A 27,685-nucleotide genomic window follows, 5' to 3' on the forward strand; every position below is an offset into this window, starting at 1 on the left:
GGCTCTCTGCTAGGGCTTGCTTGTTGCATTCAGTCCTGTACTGACCCTATGAGCTGACACCACAAACATCCCCACTTCACAGGTGCTCAGGAAAGGCGTCCCAGAGGAAATGGCGTGTGTGTCTGCTGAGACTTGCGGTGTGTAGACTGTGGTGCAGTCTGAAGGATGGAACCAAGGCCTGGGCACGCAGGAGCCCACATAGCTGAAGCCCATGGGTCAGGGGCTGGTGATGACAGGGGGGTGGGGGAGCAGCCATGAAGGCTCTTTTAAGCCATGTAAAGGGGTTGATGACGGCCCCGGAGAACCAGCTTGGAGGTTGGCAGTTTGGAGAATGGGTTGAGCAGGGTGAGAAAGGAGACTGGAGCCCCACAGACCTGCCAGTGACCAAGGGCCCTCTTGGAGACTGTTGTCATAGTTTCAGGAAGAGGTGAGGACCTGGGCTGAGGGCCGGAGCTCAGAGGGGACTGATGGCCAGAACTGGAGACTGTGGGCCATGGGGGTAGAGGGTGGCCAAGGCCAATGAGGTCATGTACCAGGCGGCCTCCTGGAAAGGTGGAGCCCACGTTCCAGCATCAGCCCACAGTGCCTCAGGCTCATTCTCAGAATGACCACTGGCCCACCCGCCATCTCAGCTGTCAACACGCTGGGAGTGACCCAGAGGAAGAGGAGGACCAGGCCTTCCTGGCCTGGCAAGGACTCCACAGAACGAAGATGGCCAGAGGCCACGCTTTATAGAAAAAATACTTTACGGACACTTGTTAAATGGAAAAAAGCCTCTTTTCTTCCTCTTACAGCTAATATTCACTTCCTCTTAAATAGAAGGTGTTTGTTTTAAGTGTCAATACTAAACGTTCAGCAACCATTAGCTGCGTCTGAGATTCCCAAGTGAAATGTGGCGTTAAGCCCTATCTAGTCAAGAAGGCCGGGCAGAACCAGTCTTGTCTGGTGGGTCATCTGGCTACTGAATTTCCTGCTATAAAGCCCAAGAGTTAAAGAAGTTTGGGACTAGCACGAGGATAGAGGAGCAGTAGGATGAAGAGACTAGGAAGCTTACATAGTCCTGCAGGAATATAAGAACGTGGTACCTGAGCGAGGAGGCACGGCAAACCCAGGGGGAAGGATGGCGTGGTTAGTACATCAGTGGTGTAGACACCTGGCTGACTGCTTGGGAAGGCACACAGTTACGTCTCTGCCTCACATCACACATCCCGATAAAATTCTAACATCTATGAAAGAGTGCATATAAATCAACAAACAATTGGAAAACAATGTCCCATAGAGAACTGGATAAATTATGGAATATTGATACTATGGACAATTATCAAATCGTTAAAGTCATGTTTTAGAAGAGTATTTAGTGCTCATGATACATTGTTAAGGAAAATAGCAGGCTACAAGAAAGTATACAGGTTATGACCGCAATTTTGTAGACTGATTTCCCACAATATATCTGGAAGAGTGTTCGCGTGCACACAAACATAACCGAAGTGTGTGTGAGTCCACATATATAGTGTATACTCATACATAGACATGTATCATGCAACATACAAAATGATAATAGTGATTATCTCAAGTCATTTTTACTTACATATATTTATTGTCTTGTTTTTTCCTAAAGTTCCACAATGAAGATTCATTACTTGTATAATATGGAAAATCAATAAATGTTATTTAGACAATGAATCTATGATGGCGCTAATATTAAAATAATTTAAACGCTTTGGTGAAAGAAAGTGGAAAAAAACTGTGGGAGCCTGCCCCACGAAGGCTGGGAATCCGGTTGCCTGAGCAGCTCTACTTTTTCCTGATGCCCTTCCGTGCAATGACCAAACACGACTATAAACTTCTGGAACCCGACACCATGTGTAGGCTATGTTTCTCTGACGAGGGAACCTGCTGGCCCAGTCTTGGGAGCCTTGCTCTTGTGTTACACAAGACAGTCTAGGGGTGACCCAGTGCATCTCTCCATTTCCAGGGGAAAAATTAAGTTCATGGTTAGCGTTTTCTCAATTAAAATTTTTCTCCTATAAAATTTTCTTAAACATTTGACGCCTGAAGTTACTCTGATATACTAGAATCTAGTCTGAGACTATATCAGGTTTAGTCCTGATTATATATGTAACTGTCTTAAGTTGATACATCAACATTTCAGTATGCACTGGTTCTCCAAAGAATGAAGACTACAACAGTCTGGGTACCTGTTTTTCACAAGTTCTCCAGGTGATTCTGAAACATGCCAGCTTGAGACCGCCTGTTGGTGTGTGTTCTAAAGTAGTGGGTCTGAAACTTTGCTGTAATTAGAATCGTGTGTGCAGATTTTAAACCTCCCAATGGCAAAAGTACCCCTGACCACTAAACTCAGAATCGGTTTTTTTTTTTTTTTTAAGTTCCCCAAGTGATTCCAACGTGCAGCCAGGTTTGAGAAACACTGCTCTAACGAGAGCAACCTGAAATCCAGGTGCTGCAGCTCCCGAGCTTGAGAATCACAGCTTTGGTAAGAGCCCCGAGTCTGAATCATTTTGTGTTCTCTGTCTCCATCTGCTGGCCATCCTGCTACATAGCTATAGTTTACAACTTGAGTTTCCAAGACATGCTGCAGCTTGTATATACTTTTAAGAATGTTCACCAACGAGTGAATATAACAAAGAAACAGATTCACAGATATACAGAACAAACTGTACCAGTGGTTCAAACTGTATCAGTGGTTACCAGTTGGGAGAAGGAAGGGGGGAGGGGCAAAATAGGAATAGGAGGTTAAGAGGCACAAACTACTATGTATAGAATAAGTAAGCCACAAGGATATATTGTACAGCACAAGGAATATAGCCAATATTTTACAATAACTATAAATCGAGTATAACCTTTAAAAATTGTGAATCATGATGTTGTACACCTGAAACTTATATAATATTGTACATCAACAATATCTCAGTTAAAAAAAATGGGACTTCTCTGGTGGCACAGTGGTTGGGAATCTGCCTGCCAATGCAGGGGACGTGGGTTCGAGCCCTGGTCCGGGAAGGTCCCACATGCCGCGGAGCAACTAAGCCCGTGCGCCACAACTACTGAACCTGCGCTCTAGAGCCCGGGAGCTACAATTACTGAGCCCACGTGCCACAACTACTGAAGCCCACGCACCTAGAGCCCGTGCTCTGCAACAAGAGAAGCCACCACGATAAGAAGCCCGCGCACTGCAATGAAAAGTAGCTCCCGCTCGCCTCAACTAGAGAAAGCCCGCGCGCAGCAACGAAGACCCAAGGCAGCCAAAAATAAATAAAAAATAAAATTTAAAAAATGTTTGCCAAAAGAATCAGAGAACCAAAAAGAGTTAAAATGTTTAAGTAATAGAAATAGCTACAAAATATATTCTTGTTTATAATAGGATGGTTTAAGTGTTAGAAATGCATTAACATAATGCATCTAGGATCTTTTTTGTGCTTCGCAAATAAAAAGCAGCCAATAAATGTTGATTATTACCGTTATAATTAGGCATAAGATAAACCCCCATCTTTTAAAATATATTTTAAAAATATATTTAGTGCTACTATACCTGGCACACAGTTGGCTATGTGTACCCAATGGTACACAGATACAGTCTGTACAGTGAGAAAGAGAGATCCAGAGTGTGTGTGTGTGTATATGTGTGTGAGAGAGAGAGAGATTTTTTAAAATTATAGATGTTTGGGGGAGTATTCTGTGCTATGCGTTCTGTCACATGCATAGATTTATGTAAATACCACCACAATCAGGATTCCGGTTCCATCATCCACCAAAATTCCCTCACGCTTCCCTGTAGTCGAATCCTGCCCCCATCCCAATCCCTGGAAACCACTGATTTGTCTTCCATTCCTAAAGTTTTGCCTTTTCCATAATGTCATGTAAATGGAATCATAGTTTGTAACATTTTGAGAGTGGCTTCTTTCACTCAGCATAATTTTCTTCCTTCTGCTTGCTCTAGGTTTTTCTCTTATTTTCGTAGTTAAGTTTGAAATTTAGGTGATCGTTTGAAACCTTTCTTCCTCTCTAAAATAAGTACCAAATATTATAAATTTCCATCAAAGCTTTGCTTTAGCTGCATCTATACATTTTGATATGTCATATATCAAATACTATTTTCATTTTGTTCAGTTTCAAGTATTTTATAAGTTCTCACTTTCCAACATCCTTTGAGACTTCCCCCTTCGACCTCCTATGGATTACTTAGAAGTATGTTATTTAATTTCAAGTCATTAGAGACGTTCTGGTGATTGATTTCTGGCTGAATTTCATTATGGTCAGAGATCATACTTGGTATGATTTCAGTTCTTAAAAATCTGTTCAGATTTGTTTCATGATCCAGAATATGGTCTATCTGTCCTATTGGTTACTGAGAAAGGAGTGAGTGTTAAAAGTCTCCAACTGTAATTGCTGACTTGCCGTTTCTCCTTTCAGTTCTATCAGTCTTTGCTTCGTGTATTTTGAAGATGTGTTGTGAGGTTCATATCCATTTAGGATTGTTAGGCCTTCTCTGTGACTTGACACTGTTATCATTATGCGATTTCCATGTTTATTCCTGGTAAATTTTCATGCTCTGAAGTCTATTTTGTCTGACAGTATATAGCTACTCCAATTTCTTTTGATTAGTATTTGCATGGCATATTTTTCTTTCTCCTTTTATTTTTAACCTATACTACTTATTTTAAATGGGTTTCTTTTAACGCATATAGCTGGGTCTTGGATATTTTTACATTCTGACAATCTGTCTTCTAATTAGTATACCTAGACCTTTTAAACTTAACGTAACTGTTGATATGTTTGGATTTAGGTCTACTGTTTTTTGTTTTCTATTTGTTCCCTAGGTTTTTCATTCCTGTCTTTCTTTTCCTGTCTTCTTTTGGATTATTTGAATATTTTTTAGTATTCCAGTTTACCTATTGAGTTTTTAAATATATCTTCTGTGTAATTTGTGTGCGTGTGCATGTGGTTTCTCTAGCGACTACAAAATACTTAACTTTTCATAGGTTGTTTGGGATTAATATTTTATCATTCAAGTGAAATATAGAAATCTTACTACCATATAAATCTCTTCACACTTCCTCTTTATGTGGGAACTTTCATGTGTATTACATCTAGATTCACTGAAGACCCCGTCAGACGATGTTAAAAGTCTTGTTTTAACTGATTATACATGTTATAAAAAGCTTAAGATGAGAAAAAGAGTCTATTTATCCAAATATTTCCCATTTCTGTTGCTCTTCCTTCATTCCCACGGTTTTGAATTTCCCTCTGGTGTCACAGTTCTATTAACAAAATATTACCACATCAAGAGGTCAAATGAGAAAACCCAGAGAGCAAGAGAAAGCAATGGGCATCACTGTCTTGCTGTTGGGACCGCACTTCCTCTGGTCAGAGAGAAGGGTTCCCCTCCCTGAAGTTTTAGGCACCTGCCTGGCTGTGACAGCCTCTGCTGCAGTGGGATTGCCGAGGGGCTGGAGTGGGAGATGAGAAGCAGCAATAAACAGGGATCTCCCTGACTCTCTCTGACTTACATAGGCCCTCTTGCCCCATCCTAGGGCCAGAAATAGACAGCTTCTCTGGGAGCTCCTTCTGCCTGCATGGTACGCAGGTCCAGGATGCTGTCTGCCTGGAGTCCAGGCCAGGAGACACCAGAGTGGGAAAAACAGTAAACTTACTGCCAGTTTGGTGGTACTCGGAGTTCTCCTTTCCTTCCCTGATCTTCCTGTTATTCTTTCCAAGACAGCAGCTCCATGCATTGAATCCAGGCACTACAGCTGCATGCAGTGGGAGAGACAGGGCGGGCTAGGACTGGAATGAGAATAAGAGATGGATTTTTATGTAACAACAGGGCCGTGGATTTACAAAGGCTGAAAAATGCTCCCTTAGGGCACCCTAATTGAGGAAGAGATTCTCTTTTCCCTTGCAGTGTGGTGGCTAGAAGCCTAATCCTTGAATTTTTACATTCATTTTTCCAGATGAACTTTGAAATCATTTTGCCATTAAAAATATGTTTTTGATTTTGATAGGACTTAAGCTAAATTTATAGATTCAGAGAGACATGGTCTTTTTATAATAAAGGGTCCTTCTATCTAGGAACATGGTATACCTTCTCATTTTTTTTTTTTTTTTAATGTCACCTTCAATGACCTTCAAAAAATTTTTAAAATTTTTTTCACAAAATCCTTGCATAGGCTTTGGTTAGATTTATTCCTGGGTATGTTATTCTTTTTATTACTATTGTGATGGGATCTTTTTCTAACATAAAAAAATCTTATTGGTTATTGTTGATACGTAGAGGAGCTATTGATTTTGGCATATTTACTTTGTAACCAGCTACCTTACAGAACTTTTATTCTATTATTTTCTGAGTTGATTTTCTACAAATAATTATTTGTGAATTCTGTCCCTCAGACTGGTGTTTTACAAATAAAGATAATTTGGAACCTCTCTTTGAAAAAACTTGGAAAATTCTACTTTTGGTTTATTTAATCACACTGACCATCAAATCTTACACAATGTTAGGTAACAGTGGCGATGACAGGCTTGCTTGTCTTGGTTGTGACTTTTTTAGCAAAGTCACCATCAAGATAGAAATACTTTTATGATGTTAACGAAGCATCTTTTTTTATTCTTTATTTTTTAAAAGGGTTTTTGATCAGAAAAGGACATTTGAGTTTTATCAAGTGCTCTTTCGGTATCCATAAAAATGACCATTTTTATGAGTTTTCTTATTTGACCTATCAATGTGATAACATTTTGTTAACAGAACTTCTAAATTTAAAAACTACCTGTGTTCCTAGAGTCAATCCTAGTAGGTCATAGAATAGACTGCAGAGCAATAATTCTCAAGGAAGGGCTTTTTCCATTGACACAGCTGCTCCTGTTTAGAATTATGTCCCCAGAGAGGCTGCACTATATTCACGAGGTGAAGGCCGAATGAACCGGAGTAACTAGAACTCACTTAGCTCTTAGATTGGTGAGGTTCTGCTCCTCGTCTGGATTCACATACAAATATCACAATCAGGGAAGTTGCTGCCCTGGTGTCCTATAGGAGGTTTCTGTCTACCCTCTAATCACCTTAGGGCACTGGCTCTACCATTAACTAATTCTACAAAAGAGGTTACAGTGTGCGTCTACCTCGGGTTCTAGAAGTGGGCAGGAATTAGCGGGTTTCACAGGAAACGTTCGAATATAAGTGATGTTTCCTAATGCTGTCACTTCAATGAATAAAGGCTCTAGACATCTGTGCCAAGCTGACTCCTCCAAATTTTTCTTTTAAATATCAAAAGAAAGTTCAGAATTTGGCATTCTGAATTAGAATTCTGTATCAGAGCCAGACTTCCTACTGTTTCTGCATCAAATAAGTTCTGGCCCTTTATTCTCTGAGTGGCTTCCTTTCATGATGGCAGCTTTACTGAGGCCCCAGCCCAGGTGTCTGAGAGGAGCCCCTGGCCCAGGTGTACACCCACAAAGCCACAGGGAGAAGAGAATCAGCATCCCATTGGGACGGAAGCCCACACCCTGCATTATGGAATTTCTAGAAGTGCTTACCCTTGCTTTTTCCCTGCATACGAATATTAACATCTGTTTTCAGAAACCTGGACACCTTAACGGAAGCAAAAGGTTTAGAAACAAAAAAATTAGATTTTATTCAAGATAAGCAAAGGGTAAGAGTGAATCATCAAGTAAAACCATTCAAAGTCACTTCACAGATATTTTATCAAGGAACCCACTAGTGAAAGCCCAAAGAACCAGGAATAAGTTACATATGCCACATTTTTACTTTCATGAAAACAACAAGCAAATAAGCTGCTACTAAGAATATATTCCTTCAAGAGAAGGAAGTCCTAAGATTCATTGCAGGGTCAGTACAGGTTCAACTCAGTTCCATGGTCTCTATAAAAAATCGTGTCCAGAATCATCTCCAAAGAAAAACAAGTCTAAAGAATGTTCTATATGGTAGTTTTTACTGTGCTGGTCATCTCATTCTTTGGAAACTTGTACTCTACCAACAGAAAAGTGAGCCTTCAGCTATCTGAGCACTGTGTCCCCTAGTCTTTGCCTAAACAGTATTTTCTGAACATACAGCAGCACAGAGGGAGAAGAGTAACTTAAGGGCAAAGAAGAAAAACTGAGGACATATGTATGCTGTGAAATATGTATTTTAAACTAAATAACCATAGTTAAATAATATATTGCCAAAACCCACTCTATGTATCTTATTTATCCCATATCAAGTATAAGTGTGGAATCTTTTATTATATATCTCTAAATTCCTGACTGAAATCATTTCCAATAAATTGTTGGTGGTCAAGAGATGTACGCGCAAAATTTAAATGTCAATAATTTTTCAGTGAGAAACTACTTTTTATAACTACTTGGGCATTATCAAAGTATAACTTAAAAACCTTTCTTTGTAATCATCTAAATCAAACAAATAATCCTTTTTTAAGGCACAAATCCAAAAGTGGCAAAACCACCATAAATTTAGCATATGGGACCATATTCTCCTAAAGGGCATTAGGAAATTCAGATAGAAGCTGATGTTACGGCCAGGGTGAAATGGACATGGGCGTAGGCCAGAGGCCCTTGCGTGCCAGTTCTCTCTTTACAGGCTTGAGGGAAGGCGTGGAGGGGGCTTCCAGGGTTGCCACTTGGGGAGCTCAGTGCAACCGCTATTTATTAACCTGTGAGGAACCGTCTCAGTATTCTAGCAACTGATGCAGCTGTACGAGAACGAACTGGCTGAACAGCAGCTCTGCTCGCAGCTTTCTATAAAGGCAACTTGATAAAAATGGTAGATTATGGGCACACTGCTTTACATCAGTTTATTATAAAAGAAAAACAATTCCCAGAGACACAATATACAACATTCTAACTCCTAAATCCTTTTGCTTTTTTTAAAATACTCTTCTGAGACTAAACACTCTTTACAACCCCCCAGTCTGCTCAGCCCACACGACAACCCAACTCCTTGGCTCCCGTGTGCACAGGTCAGAGGTTCCAACAACCATGGCCACGGTCAGCACAGTGAAACCACTCTCTAAAGTGGCTGAGCCCTTGAGAAAAATTTAAATAGCCGCTAACTCAATCTAAATAAATAGTGAAAGGACTGTTTCTGCCCCGAAGATTAAATCCCACACATCTGATGCTCAAGCTCAGGTCTTCCTGTCATCACTTGACACCTGGAAGGTCCGGTAAAATAGTCAGCGATTTGTTAATCCTAAGAGTGCTACTTGTGATCCAGATGGGTCGAAATAAACGGTCAGGATATCTTCTAAAAAGCCCATGATGGCCCTTTTGGATGTGTCGCCAGCCAGTGCCTGGACACTGCTTATGTGCTCCAGGGCTGTTTTGACCATCTGGTCTCTTTCCTGCGGGCTGTGGGGTGCTCCAGTGTCATCTCTCTCTGTTCCTGATTTTAAAAACTGTAGGATATAGGACTGGACCATGTCCCCATTCAATTCAAGGGTTTCTTTGATGCAGGACAGGTCTGAGGCGCTGGCCAAGCTCAAGAGGTGAATCAGTGCCTGGCAGATTTGGGTCCGCAGGCTAGCACAGTACTTGAATTCCAAAAAGTCTGTGGTGTCTTCGCTCTTCTGTAAGGCAGTGACCAATGCATTCCAGATCTGAGCGTACTGGTCAACAGACCCATAGTGCTCTCTCTTGCCCGGGACGGAAAGGGCAGCGGCAGATCTGATGCGCACTTTGAAGTTCTTGCATGACGTCACAACTGATGTCAGGGCATTGTAGGCCTGGGAGGTCCACAGGGCTGTTCCTAGAAAGAATCCACAGTCATTAAAGCAAATGAAGGTTTAAAACTAAGTGGGTTGAGACGGAGAGGGGTAGAAGGAAGCACATACACTAGTGCTCAAGTTGGTCATTTTATGTTTTCATTTAATTCTCACAATAACCCTACAAGATCGGGGTGGTGAGTGACTATGGGATCCTAGGTAAGTGGCCAAGTACCGGCTCCCAAAGCTCTCCCTTTCCCTAGATGAGCATGACATGTGCTCAGGACCTCTGCTACCCTGAATAGGAACTTCGGTGACTTAGAAAGAGGCTCCTTCTCTGGGAAGATGCTCGTCTGAGGGGGTAAGGCTTGGTGGGAGGAGCAGGGACTGAACTGCAGCCCCACCTGTCCTCTCAGCTGGGTGCTTCTGAGCAGTGCGCAAAGTGCACAACTGTATGCCCAGCCCTGCTCATGCTGGCAAAAGGCCATTTCACCACCCAGATTAGCATCTAGACCCTGCTCTGGACGAAGCAAGTCATGCGTTTTATTGCAAAGAAAAAGAAAATACTGTCTAGGCAGTGACTGGGGGACAGAGGACTCAGATTAACCGAAGGCTCAATTTTCTAATATTGAGAAGATGATGCCTAGATTCCTGGCTCCTCTCGCTTCCTGTTGGCCCCAGGAAATCGCCCAGTTTTATTCCTCGTCAGAGTGACCACTTACTCCATTTCGGGAGTTCTCAGTCCTCAAGGTGGGCAGCAGAGTAGAAGGCAGCTTCCCTAATGCTCCCAGCCCTTCCCAACCTCTCTGATGTCTCTGAAGACAGGCAGCAGATACCCAGCTTCCGTGAGCTCCAACCCCAAAGGTTACTTCAGGCTCTTTCCTCAGTGGAGAAAGCCACGAGGCTACATCTCCACTGGCTCCCGGCTGACTGGTCCGCCTGGACGCTCTTGGCAGGAAGGGGGAGCAGAGCCGGGTTTCCCTAACGTGATGCAGGCTCTGCTGGTCCAGAACGGCTTCACCTCTCCAGGAACACACACTTATGTTTCAAATCTTGTCACTGAGACAAACATGTAAGGTAGATGCTGGCAATTCAAGCGACTGGGATTTGGAGGCTGCGATCCAGGCACCCAAGCAGCTGTCAGCCACTGACGATCCATCAAGGCGCACAGCATGCCTGTTACTCAGAGGCAGATCCCTATGCAGCATTCCACTGCAGTGCCAAGGGCGCATACGGAATTTCCCATTGACACTCTCTTTCTCCCAGGTCTGTCTTCCCCTTTGCTTTTTTCCTGATTGTTAAAATGACAGATGCTCACTGTAAAAAACTTAGAAAATGAAAGCAGATAAAATCCTACTCATCATCCCATTCAGAGGCAACCACTGTTAATAATTAGACTGATTTCTTTTCAGTCTTTTTCCTACCCATTTATTGAGATCGTACTGTAGAAACAATTTTCATATCCTGTTTTAATTTGCTTAACATCAGAAGTATTTTCCCAGATTACCAAAAACCTTTTGTAAACCTAATTTTAAGTGGCAACAAAGTATCTCTCTGAATATATATACCATGCTTTACCTCACCTTTCCCCTAAACTGGGGTGTTCAGTATGTTTCCATTTTTTAAAACATTATGAATAATACTGTGGCTTTAATAACAATGCACACTGGTGTGTGCTGTCCAAAGAGGCCCTCCACCAGAGAGAAGAGGGAGATGATCTTACCTAAGGGAAGAGCAGAATTTTTAAATACATTTCCCATTGCGTAACAAGCATTCCATCGGACTTTCATGGCAGCCTCAATTAGAACAGTAGAAATTAGGGCCTGGATAGCCTCCTCAATGATTTCAGCAAATCTGGGTTTTTCTATATGAGATGGTTGCAGAAAATGAAGCAAATTACCAAGGGCCCGGACTGCATTGCTTTTTACCTAGAATCAAATGTAAGACATGCTAAAGACATGTGTCAGAAAGTATAATTTCCACTTAAAAAACCCAGGAGGCCCAAGACATCTTAAAGCAAGAGAGGTAATGAAAAATGCAGCCTGTAAAGGCGCAAGTTCTTAGAACTCAGCAAGGTCTTGTGTGGTTAACGTCCTGAGCCATCAGAGAGGTGAGGTTCTGCAGAGCTCCTTGCCCTGATTTTTTTAATGTTAGACTGGACTTCAGAGAGGTCCATTTTCCTTGTTGTATAGAGATGGTGTGCAAGGTCCAGGGGCAACAGGACACTGGTGGTTTGCAGCAAGGCTTGGAGGAAAAGCTAGGTTTCATAATTCCAGTCAATACTTTTCTGCTAGACTAGAGTCTCAACCTTTGCAGCATACTAGAATCATCTGGGAAGCTTTCTTTTTTAAAAACCAATTCTGACTAAATTAGCCTGATGTAGGGCTTCCCAGAACCACTGTACTAAATTAAGCACTTGCTATCAGCCAGGTACTATGCTAGGTGCTATTAAAAAAAGGCATCTTGTCAATGGAACAGGATAGAAAGCCCAGAGATAAACCCAAGCACATATGGTCACCTTATCTTTGATAAAGGAGGCAAGAATATACAATGGAGAAAAGACAGCCTCTTCAATAAGTGGTGCTGGGAAAACTGGACAGCTACATGTAAAAGAATGAAATTAGAACACTCCCTAACACCATACACAAAAATAAACTCAAAATGGATTAAAGACCGAAGTGTAAGGCCAGACACTATCAAACTCTTAGAGGAAAACATAGGCAGAACACTCTATGACATAAATCACAGCAAGATCCTTTTTGACCCACCTCCTAGAGAAATGGAAATAAAAACAAAAGTAAACAAACGGGACCTAATGAAACTTAAAAGCTTTTGCACAGCAAAAGAAACCATAAACAAGACAAAAAGACAACCCTCAGAATGGGAGAAAATATTTGCAAATGAAGCAACTGACAAAGGATTAATCTCCAAAATATACAAGCAGCTCATGCAGCTCAATATTAAAAAAACAAACAACCCAATCTAAAAATGGGCAGAAGACCTAAACAGACATTTCTCCAAAGAAGATATACAGATTGCCAATAAACACATGAAAGGATGCTCAACATCACTAATCACTAGAGAAATGCAAATCAAAACTACAATGAGGTATCACCTCACACCGGTCAGAATGGCCATCATCAAAAAATCTACAAACAATAAATGTTGGAGAGGGTGTGGAGAAAAGGGAACCTTCTTGCACTGTTGGTGGGAATGTAAATTGATACAGCCACTATGGAGAACTGTATGGAGGTTCCTTAAAATACTAAAAACAGAACTACCATATGACCCAGCAATCCCACTACTGGGCATATACCCTGAGAAAACCATAATTCAAAAAGAGTCATGTACCACAATGTTCATTGCAGCTCTATTTACAATAGCCAGGACATGGAAGCAACCTAAGTGTCCATCGACAGATGAATGGATAAAGGAGATGGGACACATATATACAATGGACTATTACCCAGCCATAAAAAGAAATGAAATTGAGCTATTTGCAGTGAGGTGGATGGACCCAGAGACTGTCATACAGAGTGAAGTAAGTCAGAAAGAGAAAAACATATACTATATGCTAACACATATACATGGAATCTAAAAAAAAAGGTTCTGAAGAACCTAGGGGCAGGACAGGAATAAAGATGCAGATGTAGAGAATGGACTTGAGGACATAGGGAGGGGGAAGGGTAAGCTGGGACGAAGTGAGAGAGTGGCATGGACATATATACACTACCAAATGTAAAACAGATAGCTAGTGGGAAGCAGCCAGCCGCATAGCACAGGGAGATCAGCTCAGTGCTTTGTGTCCACCTAGAGGGGTGGGATAGGGAGGGCGGGAGGGAGACGCAGGAGGGAGGAGAAATGGGGATAAGTGTATATGTATAGCTGATTCACTTTGTTATACAGCAGAAATTAGCACACCACTGTAAAGCAATTATACTCCAATAAAGGTGTTAAGAAAAAAAAAAGGCATCTTGGAATCCAATGAGGTATATGTAACGACTTCCACGTTACAGAAGAAATTCACCTTCGTAGAAGTTAAATAATGCACCAAAGGTCACTCTGCTAGTAACCGGCAAGCCAGGATTTGAACCATGTCTGCCTGACCCTAAAGCTTAGGTCTACATTTTAAAAACTTAATAGTGTAACAGGGAATGTTCAAAGCCAAGCTGCTCATCTTTCTGACTTGTCTATTCTACTTAAAGATTTTTGGAAAAAACCAGCTACATGGACATATCATGGAGCAGTCTTACAAATGGCACTGACGGGCTTCCCTGCTGGCGCAGTGGTTAAGAATCTGCCCGCCAAGGCAGGGGACACAGGTTCGAGCCCTAGTCCGGGAAGATCCCACAAGTCGTGGAGCAACTAAGCCCGTGTGCCACAACTACTGAGCCTGCGCTCTAGAGCCCGCGAGCCACAACTACTGAAGCCCGTGCGCCTAGAGCCCGTGCTCTGCAACAAGAGAAGCCACTGCAATGAGAAGCCCACGCACTGCAACAAAGAGTAGCCCCCGCTCACCGCAACTAGCGAAAGCCCGTGCGCAGCGACAAACACCCAACGCAGCCAAAAACAAATAAGTAAAATAAATAAATTAAATAAATAAATTTTAAAAATAAAATAAAATAAATGGTACTGATATTTTTCATGAGACAGGAAAGAAACTGTACAAGTGTGGCGTGTACACTATATACCCTGAGTACACCCTCAATCTCCTCTGAACAGGGATAAATTTGGTGGGATAAAACTATAATACACGAAGTATCTAACTGAAGAATATTAGGTTTTGCTGTCAGTCTACCTTGTCTTTATCCTTGGATGCCTCTATAGCTGATCGCAGCATCTTCAAGAGCAGGAGGCCAGAGAACTCTTCCTGGAAACTTGGGTCTGGTGTTTCCCTGGCCCACCCAAAGCAGGCAAAACATGTTAAAAGGTAAAGCCCAGTTAAATATAGACATGTACAAATTATATTCACTCAGTAAAACTATAAAAACAGCTCCAAAAATCTGTTCAGATTATACCAAGAACTTACAGTTTATACCTTTTGACCTAGTAGGTCCACATTCTTTTGGATGTAACCAAAAAGAATATCTCAAAATGGAGAGATTTCATGCACGGAAATGTTCAATGCATATAAAAGCCTAAAATAACATGAATGTTCACTTACAGGGTAATGGTGAAATAATCATCACATAGTGATGACTGTGTAATAATACCAATTTATAAAAAGTCAGTAGAAGTCAGGAGAATGCTTATACATGTTATATGTTAGAGTTAAATGACAAAAAGCAAGACACTTGTGTATGAATAAAGCAGTCGCCTCTGGGGAGGGAAACTAGAAGGTAGGAGAAAGGCTTTATACTGCATACCCCTTTGTACTGTTTGAATTCTTTTTTTAACCTGTGAATATATTACTTAAAAAAATACAAATACAATATTTAAAAAGTAGGGCAACCATTACTAAGGTTTTGGTTTTATAATAGGGCTCAAAGATATCCTCTTGGGACCTTAGGCTTGGAAGTCACACAGGAGAAATGAGCTGAGACACCTACATGTTGACAATCAGAGTGTCTGTCAGGTTGCCTAGGGACCAGGCTGCTTTGGCCCGGACATTAAGAGACTTGTCTTGAAGTGACATCAATATTGCATTTGCTGTGTCTGCAACAAATATGACATCCTGTAAGATAAACAAAACAAAACACTGTAGTCACTTTAGGAGTTCACACTGCTACCTTGAAAATTCTCAGATTTATTTGCAGATAAAGCTGTAAGCCTTTACCACAAATCTTTATTTGGAAATCAAAATTCCTTTACTCAATCTATTTACTCTTCTTCTTCTATATTACAATCTGGACACTCATTAAAATCCCAGGGGAAGGTCTCCCACAATTCTGGTATGTGCCATGCACACCCAAGGAGCCTATAGATTTTGCTCTTGTGAACATCTTACAACTCGGCCTGCGACAACTGTCTATGAATCCTGAGCTTGGCTTGATTTCCTCCACAGGAAGAGATGTGGACAATGAAACACATTTCCAAAACACATCCTGTTCACTTACACACTTCTCAGAGAGATAAAGGTCACAAGTCAGAGTGAAGGAGAAATTTATTTCCTTCTTAGTAAAAACTCTATTAGCTTTCTAAATTATTAGTATCGTACGGTAATGTCCCATTTCATTTTTTCCAATTATCCACTGATTTAAACATTTACTGTTCGAGGGTCCTGGCCAGTGGACAAAATCGTTAAAAACAAATGAACTACAGGCAGTAGCATATTTTAGTAGCAATTAAGGAAACCAGATTACAAAGCAATTTAATTTCCTTTACTGTCCAACTCAGGAGCTCTATATCCACCAAAGAGAGTAAGAAAATGGACTGTAAAGAGGCACAGTGGAGCTACACGGGCTCACTCTGACCTGTCTGAGACAAGGAAAAAGCACGTAGACCCCAAGGGCCCGAGAGGTCGCAGCTTTCACTAAACGGTTCTTGCTGTCGTTCAGCCCCAGCAGCATGGTGATGCACAGGATCTGCCTGTCACTCTGCAAAGAGAAAGGTTGGCCAAGGAAAAGTGCGAATGAAACAGCCATGAGCCGATGCCTTCGACAAGTGACTGTGACACACCTGTGTTGAATCCACATTCAGGAGTTGACCACAACTGAGCCCTTGAGGCTAACTTGGCAGAGAACAAAGGTTCAACTCAGATCCAGTTATCAACTGAGTACCCACTCGGGGCAGGGGTACACACAGCATCGTGATTACATTTAACCTCCACCATCGTGAGTCAGGTCATTTTATCCTCCTACTTTAGTCAAGCTGCCTTCCTTATAAAAACTAATTTACATAAATAAGAATGGATGCAAATGCCATTAAGGATTAAAGGAAGCAGCAGTCTGAACACTATGTGTGTTGGGCACCAAGCTAGGCGTTCTTACATGCTTCACGTTATTACTCGCATCATTTACATTTTATAGGTGATAAAACTAATTTTTAGAGAACTTAAGATAACCAAAGAGCTAGAAGGTAGAAGAGCTGAGATTTAAACCAGCTAGGATTTAAATCCAAAGAGCTAGGATTTTCTAACTTTTGGATTTGAAATCTTTCTGAAATCTGACTTCAAAGCCTCTGCTACTTTCACTTCTCTCCCCCCCCGCCTTCTAAGCACAGGGAGTAAAAGCTCTTCTGAGACATTAAGACGTCAGTGCTGCTCCCCACTGCCCTCACCCTACACTCAAGTAGAACATGCACCTTTTCCTCAGAGATAATGTTGAATACTGGTGCAAAATGAAAAACAGTCAAAATCAAACTCAAGCTCTCATGCTCAGCGTCACAAATTAAAGATGATAAAACACCGCTAAGGTTACCAGCAGATTGCTGAAGGCTTCCGGCAAGATGGAAGACAGGGCATCACAGGCGCTCGCCTGCAGAGTCGGATGCTCTGAATTCTGCAGGGCTCTGGGTAAAGGACCGTTCAGCATCACAGTCCAGAACATCACCACCTGGAACAGAGGCACGGTTACAACTGCAGCCCAAGAGACAACAGTGGGACCAGCTCGACGCTAAGACCACCACGAGTAACCACAGTGATGAAAAGTTTTTCCTTAAAGTAGTAGCTTACTGTAAATACTTTTACTAGTACTTCTTCCACAGCAATGAAAGGAACTTTAGAAAACAACTAATTAAATGCTTCCATTTCATCCATTAGGAAACTACAGTCTGCTACAGTAAGGCAGCAATAGTGATGATAATAATGGGGAGGAAGATGAGGATGAGGATAGCAATAACAGCAGCAGCAGCTGTTTTTCAGAGAGCTTCCCACACGCCAGGCATTGTTCTAAGTGTTTTACACATATCAACTCATTTTAATCTTCAGACCAACTAAATGAAGACTATATCCTTATCTCCATTTTCACACCAGGAAACTGAGGCAGAGAGAGATAACGTTAGTGGGCAGCAGAGCTGGTCGAGAATCAGATCAAATGACACCCAGCCAGGGCTTCCCTGGTGGTGCAGTGGTTGAGAATCCGCCTGCCAATGCAGGGGACACGGGTTCGAGCCCTGGTCCCGGAAGATCCCACATGCTGCGGAGCAGCTGGGCCCGTGAGCCACAATTGCTGAGCCTGCGCGCCTGGAGCCTGTGCTCCACAACAGGAGAGGCCGCGATGGTGAGAGGCCCGCGCACTGCGATGAAGAGTGGCCCCCACTTGCCACAACTGGAGAAAGCCCTCGCACAGAAACGAAGACCCAACACAGCCATAAATAAATAAATAAATAAAATTTAAAAGAGATAAGCAAAACATTCTCTCTATAAATTTGATCTTTAAAAAAAAAAAAAATCTAATTTGTTTAAAAAAAAAAAAAAAAATGACACCCAGCCAGGGCTCTTTCAAACCTCGAGGGCACAAGGGTCGGGGGGCCCAGAGCAGCCCAGAGGCCATGTGCCCGAGTACAAGAAGCACGGGATCCAGAGGAGGAGCTGGGGTGGAGTTAGCCCTTCAGCTTCTGCTTCCTGTCTCTGCAGCCTCAGGCAAGTCACTGAACCGGTCTAAGCTTTGGTTCCTCTTCAGTAGAACAGGACAAAGAGATTAATTGGCAGAGTTTGTGTGATAATAAAATGTAAGACTGTGTGTAAAGTCCCTAGGACAGTGCCGGGTGCACAGTGGAGATTCTTAAATTGAACAACAGGCTCTGTTTTCAGCACTTTGAAGAATTTTCTCACTTCAATGCCCCTCAAGGTAGGCATCTGCAGAGTACCTTTAACAGTCTCCTTTCCATGCTTTATAAAAACCCTGGGATTTCATGCCCCATGTGCAAATCTGTCTGGGGTTTTGGTGTCTCCATTTCCTGCCCCATGGACTTAGTCCTCAGTTTTGCCATGCACTCACACACCAATTCTTTCACCCCACAATCCTAGCTCCTGGACACCCAATCTGGGTCCTCCTGCCCCAAACCAGAAGAATGTGGACAGGTGTGGTTGCCAGCCTCCAACATGGCCCACAATGAATCTCACCTCCGGATGTTCAGAAGGCCATCCCCTCCCACACTGACTAAGGCTGACCTGTGTAACTAATGGGGTATTGTGGGAATGACAGTGCAGAACTTCCGAAACTAGGTTATAAAAATCCTACAGCTCTGTTTTGCTCACTCTCGATTCATTTGCTAGAAGGGAGACCGGCTGCCTTGTCAGGAGAACACTCGCGCAGCCCTCTGGAGAGGTCCTCATGGGAAGGAACTGAGTGAGATCTGCCATCAGCCAGCGCTAACTTGCAAGGTATGCAAGTGATCGGGCCACCTTGGAAGGAGCTCCTCCAACGCCCATCAAATTTGGCTGACTGCAGTCCCTGCCAGCATCCTGGCTGCAGCCTCATGAGACCTGAGCCAGAACCATCAGGTAAGCTGCCCTCAATTCCTGGTCCACAGAAACTATGTGAGAGAATAAATGTAGGATATGGTTTTAAGCTGCAAAGTGTTTAGGATAATTTATCACTCAACAGATTAGTAATACAGAAAGTATATCCCTTTTTTACATATGAAACAACACTTAAGTGCGAACAGTTAAGAGTCTTGCTCAAAGTCACTTGGAACAAGGGGAGAAGTCTGGATTAAACCCAGGTCTGTCTGATAGCAAAGCGCAACTCAACTCCCTGCAAACAGTGACATTTCAGTTTTAGTGGCAGTCTAGGGAAGGGACTAGAGCTAGACATTCTTTTTTTGAAATTTATTTATTTTTGGCTGCATTGCATCTTCATTGCTGCGCACAGGCTCTCTCTAGTTGCGGCGAGTGGGGGCGTCTCGTGGTGGCTTCTCCTGTTGCGGAGCACGGGCTCTAGGCGCGTGGGCTTCAGTAGTTGTGGTGCACGGGCTCAGTAGTAGTGGCTCACGGGCTCTAGAGCACGGACTCAGTAGCTGTGGCGCACGGGCTTAGTTGCTCCGCGGCATGTGGGATCTTCCCGGACCAGGGCTCGAACCCGTGTCCTCTGCATTAGCAGGCGGATTCTTAACCATTGCGCCACCAGGGAAGCCCGAGCTAGACATTCTTAATTCTAGCATTCCATCTAGGGTGATGGAAAATGTGAAAAGAAAAAGAATAGGCAGGATGAGGAGGGCAGAGGGAGAAAACATCCCTAATGTTGAGCTGATTTGGTTTTTGGCTCTAAGTAGAAGGTTTTTTTTGTGGGCTCACATGTTCCTCCTCCAAAGAATAACTGGCACAGTGTGGGGCAACACACACAAGCTCAGACCACAGAACTGAATGGGAATAAGGGGGAGGGGCCTGGCAGGGAGGGGCTAAGGGAATTAAGACTCACTGAGCATCTACTATTTGCCAGAGTCTTCACATCTCATTCAATCTTCCAAAAGTCCAGTGAGTTAAGGATTTTTACTCCTCTTTACAACAAGGAAACTATGTTCATAGCCACATATTCCTTAAGTGGTTTAATCCCATGCCTTCTGATTCCAAATCTTGGGCTCTTCCCACCATTCTAGTCTGTCTCTTGGGCACACTGTGTAACCAAACTAGGTTTTGTGGGGAAAAAAAACTCCCCAAAAACTGGTTCTTCCATTGCTGGCTGTATGTTACACATAATCTTACCACACACTGAACAGCAAATAAACTGAAATGCAAATAAAACCTATTCATCCTAGATTATAAACCATAATTTCTGATATTGGAAAAAACCATACTCCACACCACTTTATCACTGAGCCTCAAAATAAAACTGACTGAAGCACTAAGAAAAGAGAAAACCATGAATATACATTTACTTACCAAGGTGACTGGCACTCTCTGATCAGGTGCTATGGAAGAATCTGGTTTATATTGTTGTATTAAGCCTGTACCCAGTTCTTCCAGAAGCTGCCAAGATAAAAGAAATAGATTATCAGAGATGAGTATTAGAACCATGGAGGTAAAAAGCCACTTCAGTTTGGAGATTACCTCAAATCAAGGGGAAAAGTAACTTCCAACTGATTTTCTTTCTTTTCTCAGTAACTCCTATCTCAGAGGCATTCTTTCCAGGAGCAAAATCACCAAGTATGTATTGTTAATTTATTACCAAATCAATTCTTTGGGTTTACATGTAGAGCTGAAATTAGAGGAAGGTACTGATATCACTTCCCTACCTGAAGCCTCCTAAAGAAACTCAGAATTGACGGACATGCAGCAGAGGGAAGAACATAAAAGGAAGAGAAGAAAGAAGCACACAGCTTTTTTTTTCTTCTTTAAAATTGGGGTATACCTGCTGTACAATGTTGTGTCAGTTTCCACTGTACAACCAAGCAAATCATCTATGTCTACCTATATCCCCTCCTGGATACCCCTCCCACCGCCCCCATCCACCCATCTAAGTCACCACAGAGCACCAAGCTGTGCTCCCTGAAGCACAGGGCTTTTAGTGAAAATTACCTTTGCTCCATGAAGCTGGACAGACGGATCTGCCTCCCCCAGGCACTTGCAAATCACCTCTCCAAGCTCCATCAAGTAGACCTGAGTCATTGAAAAGTAGCCCCTTGCCAGATGAGCCAACACCTGCAAAGAAAACAGGGGATTAACCCCAAGACCTGAATGCAGGACTGCAATATCCAGAAGTATTTCAATATTTCAGAAATCACTCACATTCAACAAGGGGCTGAAATCCGATGTTAATGAAATGAAGAACAACCATAATCTTCAATTAAGTATATCATAAAATTTTATGGTGCTTTATAATTTACAAAATGTGTTTCATTTAGATTATCAATATTATCACACTTAAGCCTGGGAACAATTTATCTACTGGTAGGTATTTATTGAGTATTTCAGCTGAAGAAACTAAGACTGAAAAAGTTAAAGGTTAAAGAGGTTAAAGGACATGTTCAATATTAACCAGATAATTAGCAGACCCTAGGACCAAAAAACAAATACTTTAGGGTGTACAGAAAAAATACTTTAATATTTTAAAAATATTACAGAAAAACAAATACTTTAATCTAGGGTGGTTTTCTTCTTTTGAAGGAGCAAATACTTTGTTGTCTCTAAGCAGCTATAAGACCAAAGAGAAGTTTATAGAATATTAAACATTTACTTAACTTTCAGATGCAGAAATCAAAGATTAACTCTACAAATTCTTTCAGAATTATTATATAATCTATTATACGGACCTGCCATATAATACATGAGGTGACTAAAATGGCTTGCAACAAAAGGGGATGAATGTGATATTTTACAACCAATCCCCCCCACCTACCCCCCCAAAACAAAACAACAAACAAAGCATTCACACCTGACGTGTGAATTCACACACAACTCCCACTAACACCAATGACACACGGCTTGGTATGACCTTATTTTCACAGACTTACTCCTCAGGAAGTAATCACCCCACGAAGAAAGGATGATTACTTCCATTTCAGAGATGAGGAAATGGAACCTCCTACCTGTAAGGCCTCCAGTCGCAAGGGGAATGGCTCATAGGTGCTTCCTCCTGTGGAGCCAGCATCGCTACCTGAACAGGCATCTTCCTTGGGCAGAACAACAATGGAAATGCAAAGTCGAATGAGCCAGCAGGGCTCTGAAGACACCTTTGGCGAGCTAACCGCGGCTTCTTCCAGAAAGGGTCCTGAAGGGGCTTTCTTCCACCAATCAGGAGGACTGACGTGAGGAGTGGCTGAATTGCTATTGCTGAGTCCAGAAGAACAGGGCTGTTGTAAAAGTAGCTGGACTTCAGGTAAAGGTGCGTGAGTGGACACTATGGCCCCCAATAGTGTGAGACTTGACACACGAACATTAACATCTGTCAAAGGAATCGAAAAGAACCTATCACCACAGGAACAGCTACCATAAGGATCGTAACTATCCCTGCAGGCAATTAAGAATTATGGCTTCTTTGTTTAACCTGAATCTAATTAAACCTCTAGACCTAACTTCCAGTTTATGGGACAGAAGTGTAAGTTAACACTGTAAAGAAAATACCCAACAAATTGAGAGTATACGACATACTATAAGACAACTGGCTTGGACCCTTCCAAAATCAGTATCATAAAAGAAAGAAAAAGGGCCACAGACTCCTCTAGAGTCAAAAAGACTAAAGTGAGGAGGCGGGACAAGATGGCACAGTAGGAAGACGCTGGGCTCTCTCCTCCCAGGGACAGGAAAATTACAACTGCATAGAGAGCAACTATCTCTGAGAATGACTGAAAGACTAGCAGAGAAGATTCTCCATAACTAGGGATAAAAGGAAAAAAAAAGCCACACTGAGACAAGTAGGAGGGGCAGAGACACGGTCTGGCAGGGACCTACACCCCCAGTGCTGTGGACCACAGGCAGGAGGGATTTCACAGCCTCAGAGGTCAGCTCTGAGCCCCACATTGGGTTCCCCAGCCCAGGGGACATGCATCAGGAAGATGAACCCCCATAATGCCTGGCTTTGGAAACCAGCAGGGCTTACATCCAAGAAAGAGCCACAGGGCTGCAGAGAATTGAGAATCCACTCTAAAAGGCTGTGCACAAAAACTCACTCCAGGTCCTGGCACACAGACAGCAGTTTGAAAAGTGCCTGATCATATGTGAAGGAGATTCATTGACTAATATTAAGGCGTGTCACCAAGAGGTACTGAGGAGCTGGCGAGTGCCACTTAAACATTTTTTTTTCTTTGTCTCCCTCTCTACCTAGGTGGCCAGGCACTGGCAGGCACCAGTTTTTTTGTTTTTTTTTTGCCTGCGCCACACAGCTTGCAGGATCTCAGTTCCCTGACCAGGGATCCAACCCAGGCCACAGCAGTGAAAGCATTGAGTCCTAACCACTGGACTGCCAGGGAATTCCCAGGCGGTCACCAGTTCTGACTCTCTCCATCTAATTTACTAGCATCACTCAACCTGCCCTGGGTTCACCTGCGGATTCGACCCAGCTAGTGCTAATCTAATGCAGTCCCCAATTACAGCCAGCTGCACTGGGAACCAACCCTACTCCCTAGCACACCTGCAGAAAGCATGGCCCAGCCATAGCAAAAGGGCACATGCAACCCACACAGGAGACACTCCTGGAGCACCTAGCTCTGGTGACCAGGGGGGACCATACTACTGGGCCTCACAGGACACCTTCTATACTTAGCCACTCTATCAAGAACAAAAAATGTAGATGATCTACCTAATACATAGAAACAAACAGAGGGTTAGGCAAAATGAGGAGACAAAGAAATATGTCCCAAATGATAGAACAGGACAAAACCTCAGAAAAAGAACTAAATGAAATGGAGACAATCAATCTTCCAGATAAAGCGTTCAAACTAAGGATCATAAAAATGCTCTCTGAACTCAGGAGAAGAATGGAAGGACACAGTGAGAACTTCTACAAAGAGACAGAAAATATAAAAAAGAACCAATCAGAGCTGAATAAAATAACAAAAATGAGAAATACACTAGAGGAAACCAAATGCAGATTAGATGATACAGAAGAACAGATCAGCAATCTGGAAGACAGGCTAATGAAAATCATCCAAATGGAAAAGCAAAAAGGAAAAAGAAACAAGAAAAATAAGGATAGTTTAAGGGACCTCTGTGACAACATAAAGTGTACTAACATTCACATTATAGGGGTCCCAGAAGGAGAAGAGAGAGGGACAGGGACAGAAAATCTCTTTGAAGACATAATGGCTGAAAACTTTCCAAACCTGGCAAAGGAAACACACATCCAAGTCCAGGAATCACAAAAAGTCCCAAACAAGATGAACCCCAAAAGACCCACACCAAGACACATTATAATTAAAGTCAAAAGTTAAATAGAGGGCTTCTCTGGTGGCACAGTGGTTAAGAATCCACCTGCCAATGCAAGGGACACGGGTTTGAGCCCTGGCCCAGGTAGATCCCACATGCCGCAGAGCAACTAAGCTCGTGTACCACAACTACTGAGCCTGTGCTCTAGAGCCCACAAGCCACAACTACTGAGCCCATGTGCCACAACCACTGAAGCCTGCGTGCCTAAAGCCCGTACTCTGCAACAAGAGAAGCCACCGCAATGAGAAGCCTGTGCACCGCAACGAAGAGTAGCCCCCACTCACTGCAACTAGAGAAAGCCCGCGCACAGCAACAAAGACCCAACACAGCCAAAACTAAATAACTAAATAAATAAATAAATTTACTTAAAAAAAAAAGTTAAATAGAGAATCTTAAAAGCAGCAAGAGAAAAACAACTAGTTACATATGGAGGAGCCCCAGAAGATGATCAGCTGACTTTTCAGCAGAAACTTTACATACCAGAAGGGAGTGGCACAAGATATTCAAAGTACTGAAAGGAAGAAAAACCCTTACAACCAAGAATATTCCCTCTGGCAAGGCTCTCATTCAGAATTGAAGGAGAGATAAAGAGTTTCCCAGACAAGCAAAAACTAAAGGAGTTCATCACCACTAAACTGACCTAACAAGAAATGTTAAAGGGACCTCTTTAAACAAAAAACACAAAATTATAAGTAGAAATATAAAAATTATGAAAGAAAAAAAATCTCACTATAAAGGCAAACATATAGTAAAAGTAGTGGATCAACCACCTATATAGGTACTATGAAGGTTAAAAGACAAAACTAGTAAAATCCTATATATCTATAATAATTAGTTAAGAGATACACAAAACAGAAAGATGTTAAAGATGACATCAAAAACACAAAACATGGGGGTAGGGAGTAAATTTGTAGTGCTTTTAGAATGTGCTCAAACTTAAGCGACCATTAACTTAAAATAGACTGCTGTATACCAGGTTGTTATATAATAACCTCATGGTAACCACAAATCACAAAACAATACTAGATAAACTCAAAAAACAAAGAGAAAGGAATACAGTAAGTCCCCTACATGTGAACCTTCAAGTTGTGAACTTTCAAAGATGCAAACATGCGTTCCATCAATGTCAGGCGTGAGTAAAATAGCAGCTTGCCCTCCATCTCCTAGCTGACGATCCTTCAGCTCTACCATCTCCCACCTCCACTCCCTCCTCCAGTCAGTAACTCTTCTTGCCTGTTCACTCGATGCCAGCCCCTGTAGGCCAGCCATTATACTGCACTACTGTACTTTTCAAAGTACTGTAAGATTAAAAATGTTTCATTTTTTGTGTTTGTTTTTTATGTATTATTTGTGTATTAATATTATAAACCTATTACAGTACAATACTATATAGCCAATTGTGTTAGTTGTGTACCTAGGCTAACTGTTTGACTTATGATCAAATTGGACTTACGAACGTGTTCTCAGAACGGAACTCGTTCGTATGTAGGGGACTTACTGTACAAACATAACACTCAAGAAAGTCATTAAATCACAAGAGAGCAAGAGAAGAGGAAAGGAACAGAGAAAAACAACAAAAATAACCAGAAAACAATTCACAAAAAGGCAGTAAGTACATAACCATCAAAAGTTACTTTAAATGAAAATGGACTGAATGCTCCAATCAAAAGACATAAGGTGGCTGAATGGATAAAAAAGCAAGACCCATATATATGCTACCTACAAGAGACTCACTTCAGATCTAAAGACGCACAGAAATTGAAAGTGAGAGGATGGAAAAAGATATTACATGCAAATGAAAATGAAAAGAAAGCTGGGGTAGTAATATTTATATCAGACAAAACAGACTTCACATGTACCACAATGTTCACTGCGGCACTATTTACAATAGCCAGGACATGTAAGCAACCTAAGTGTTCATCAACAGATGAATGGATAAAGAAGATGTGGCACATATATACAATGGAATATTACTCAGCCATAAAAAGAAATGAAATTGAGTTATTTGTAGTGAGGTGGATGGACCTAGAGTCTGTCATACAGAGTGAAGGAAGGCAGAAAGAGAAGAACAAATACTGCATGCTAACACATATATATGGAATTAAAAAAAAAAAAAAAGGTTCTAATGAACCTAGGGGCAGGACAGGAATAAAGATGCAGACGTAGAGAGGACATGGGGAGGTGGAAGGGTAAGCTGGGACGAAGTAAGAGAGGAGCACTGACATATATACACTACCAAATGTAAAATAGCTAGCTAGTGAGAAGCAGCTGCATAGCACAGGGAGATCAGCTCGGTGCTTTGTGACCACCTAGAGGGGTGGGATAGGGAGGGTAGGAGGGAGACGCAAGAGGGAGGGGATACGGGGATATATGTATACATATAGCTGATTCACTTTGTTATACAGCAGAAACTAACACACCATTGTAAAGCAATCATACTCCAATAAAGATGTTAAAAAAAATAGACTTTAAATCAAAGACTGTAACAAAAGACAAAAAAGTGCATTACATAATGATAAAGAGATCAATCCAATAAGAAGATTTAACACTTGTAAATGTATGTGTACCCCACATAGGAACAGCTAAATACATAAAGCAAATATTAACAGACATGAGGAAATACTGACAGTAATATAGTAATAGTAAGGACTTTAACACCCCACTTATATCAATGGATAGATCATCCAGACAGAAGGAAACAATGTGTTTAAGGAAACACTGGCCTTAAATGACACATTATACTACCCTGACTTAATAGATATATAGAGAGAGAACATTCCACCCAAAACCAGCAGGATACACATTCTTTTCAAGTGCACGTGGAACATTCTCCAGGATAGATCACATGTTAGGCCAAAAAACAAGTCTCGATAAATTTAAGAAGACTAAAATCATATCAAGCTTCTTTTCAGACCAAAATCCTATGAGACTAGAAATCAACTATAAGATAAAAAACTGGACAAAACACAAACAAGTGGAGTCTAAACAACATGCTACTAAACAACCAATAGGTCACTGAAAAAAATCAAAGAGGAAATAAAAAAATACATTGAGACAAATGAAAATGGAAACAGTGTTTCAAAATCTATAGGTCACAACAAAGGCAGTTCTTAGCGGGAAGTTTGTAGCAATATGGCCTACTTCAGGAAACAAGAAAAACCTCAAATAAACAATCTAACCTCATACCTAAAGGAAGCTAAAAAAAGAAAAA

General features: G+C 41.9%; 1 protein-coding gene across 2 annotated transcripts in view; it reads right to left on the minus strand.

Annotated features, from left to right (window-relative positions):
• Positions 1-7,659: 7,659 nt before the first annotated feature.
• HEATR6 (HEAT repeat containing 6) overlaps positions 7,660-27,685 on the minus strand; it is a 44,259-nt gene continuing 24,233 nt past the window's right edge. For both annotated transcript variants that reach the window (XM_068530347.1, XM_068530348.1), the window contains 9 exons: positions 22,140-22,495; positions 21,130-21,252; positions 20,494-20,580; positions 17,090-17,224; positions 16,145-16,267; positions 15,281-15,405; positions 14,530-14,626; positions 11,455-11,659; positions 7,660-9,775 (listed from right to left, as the gene is read on the minus strand). In XM_068530347.1, the coding sequence (XP_068386448.1) occupies positions 9,204-9,775; positions 11,455-11,659; positions 14,530-14,626; positions 15,281-15,405; positions 16,145-16,267; positions 17,090-17,224; positions 20,494-20,580; positions 21,130-21,252; positions 22,140-22,495 (1,823 nt within the window). In that variant the 3' untranslated portion in view covers positions 7,660-9,203. The remainder of the gene's footprint in view (positions 9,776-11,454; positions 11,660-14,529; positions 14,627-15,280; positions 15,406-16,144; positions 16,268-17,089; positions 17,225-20,493; positions 20,581-21,129; positions 21,253-22,139; positions 22,496-27,685) is intronic.

This window comes from Eschrichtius robustus, chromosome 20 (genome assembly GCF_028021215.1).
Source record: "Eschrichtius robustus isolate mEscRob2 chromosome 20, mEscRob2.pri, whole genome shotgun sequence".
In the NCBI taxonomy this organism is placed as follows: domain Eukaryota; kingdom Metazoa; phylum Chordata; class Mammalia; order Artiodactyla; family Eschrichtiidae; genus Eschrichtius; species Eschrichtius robustus.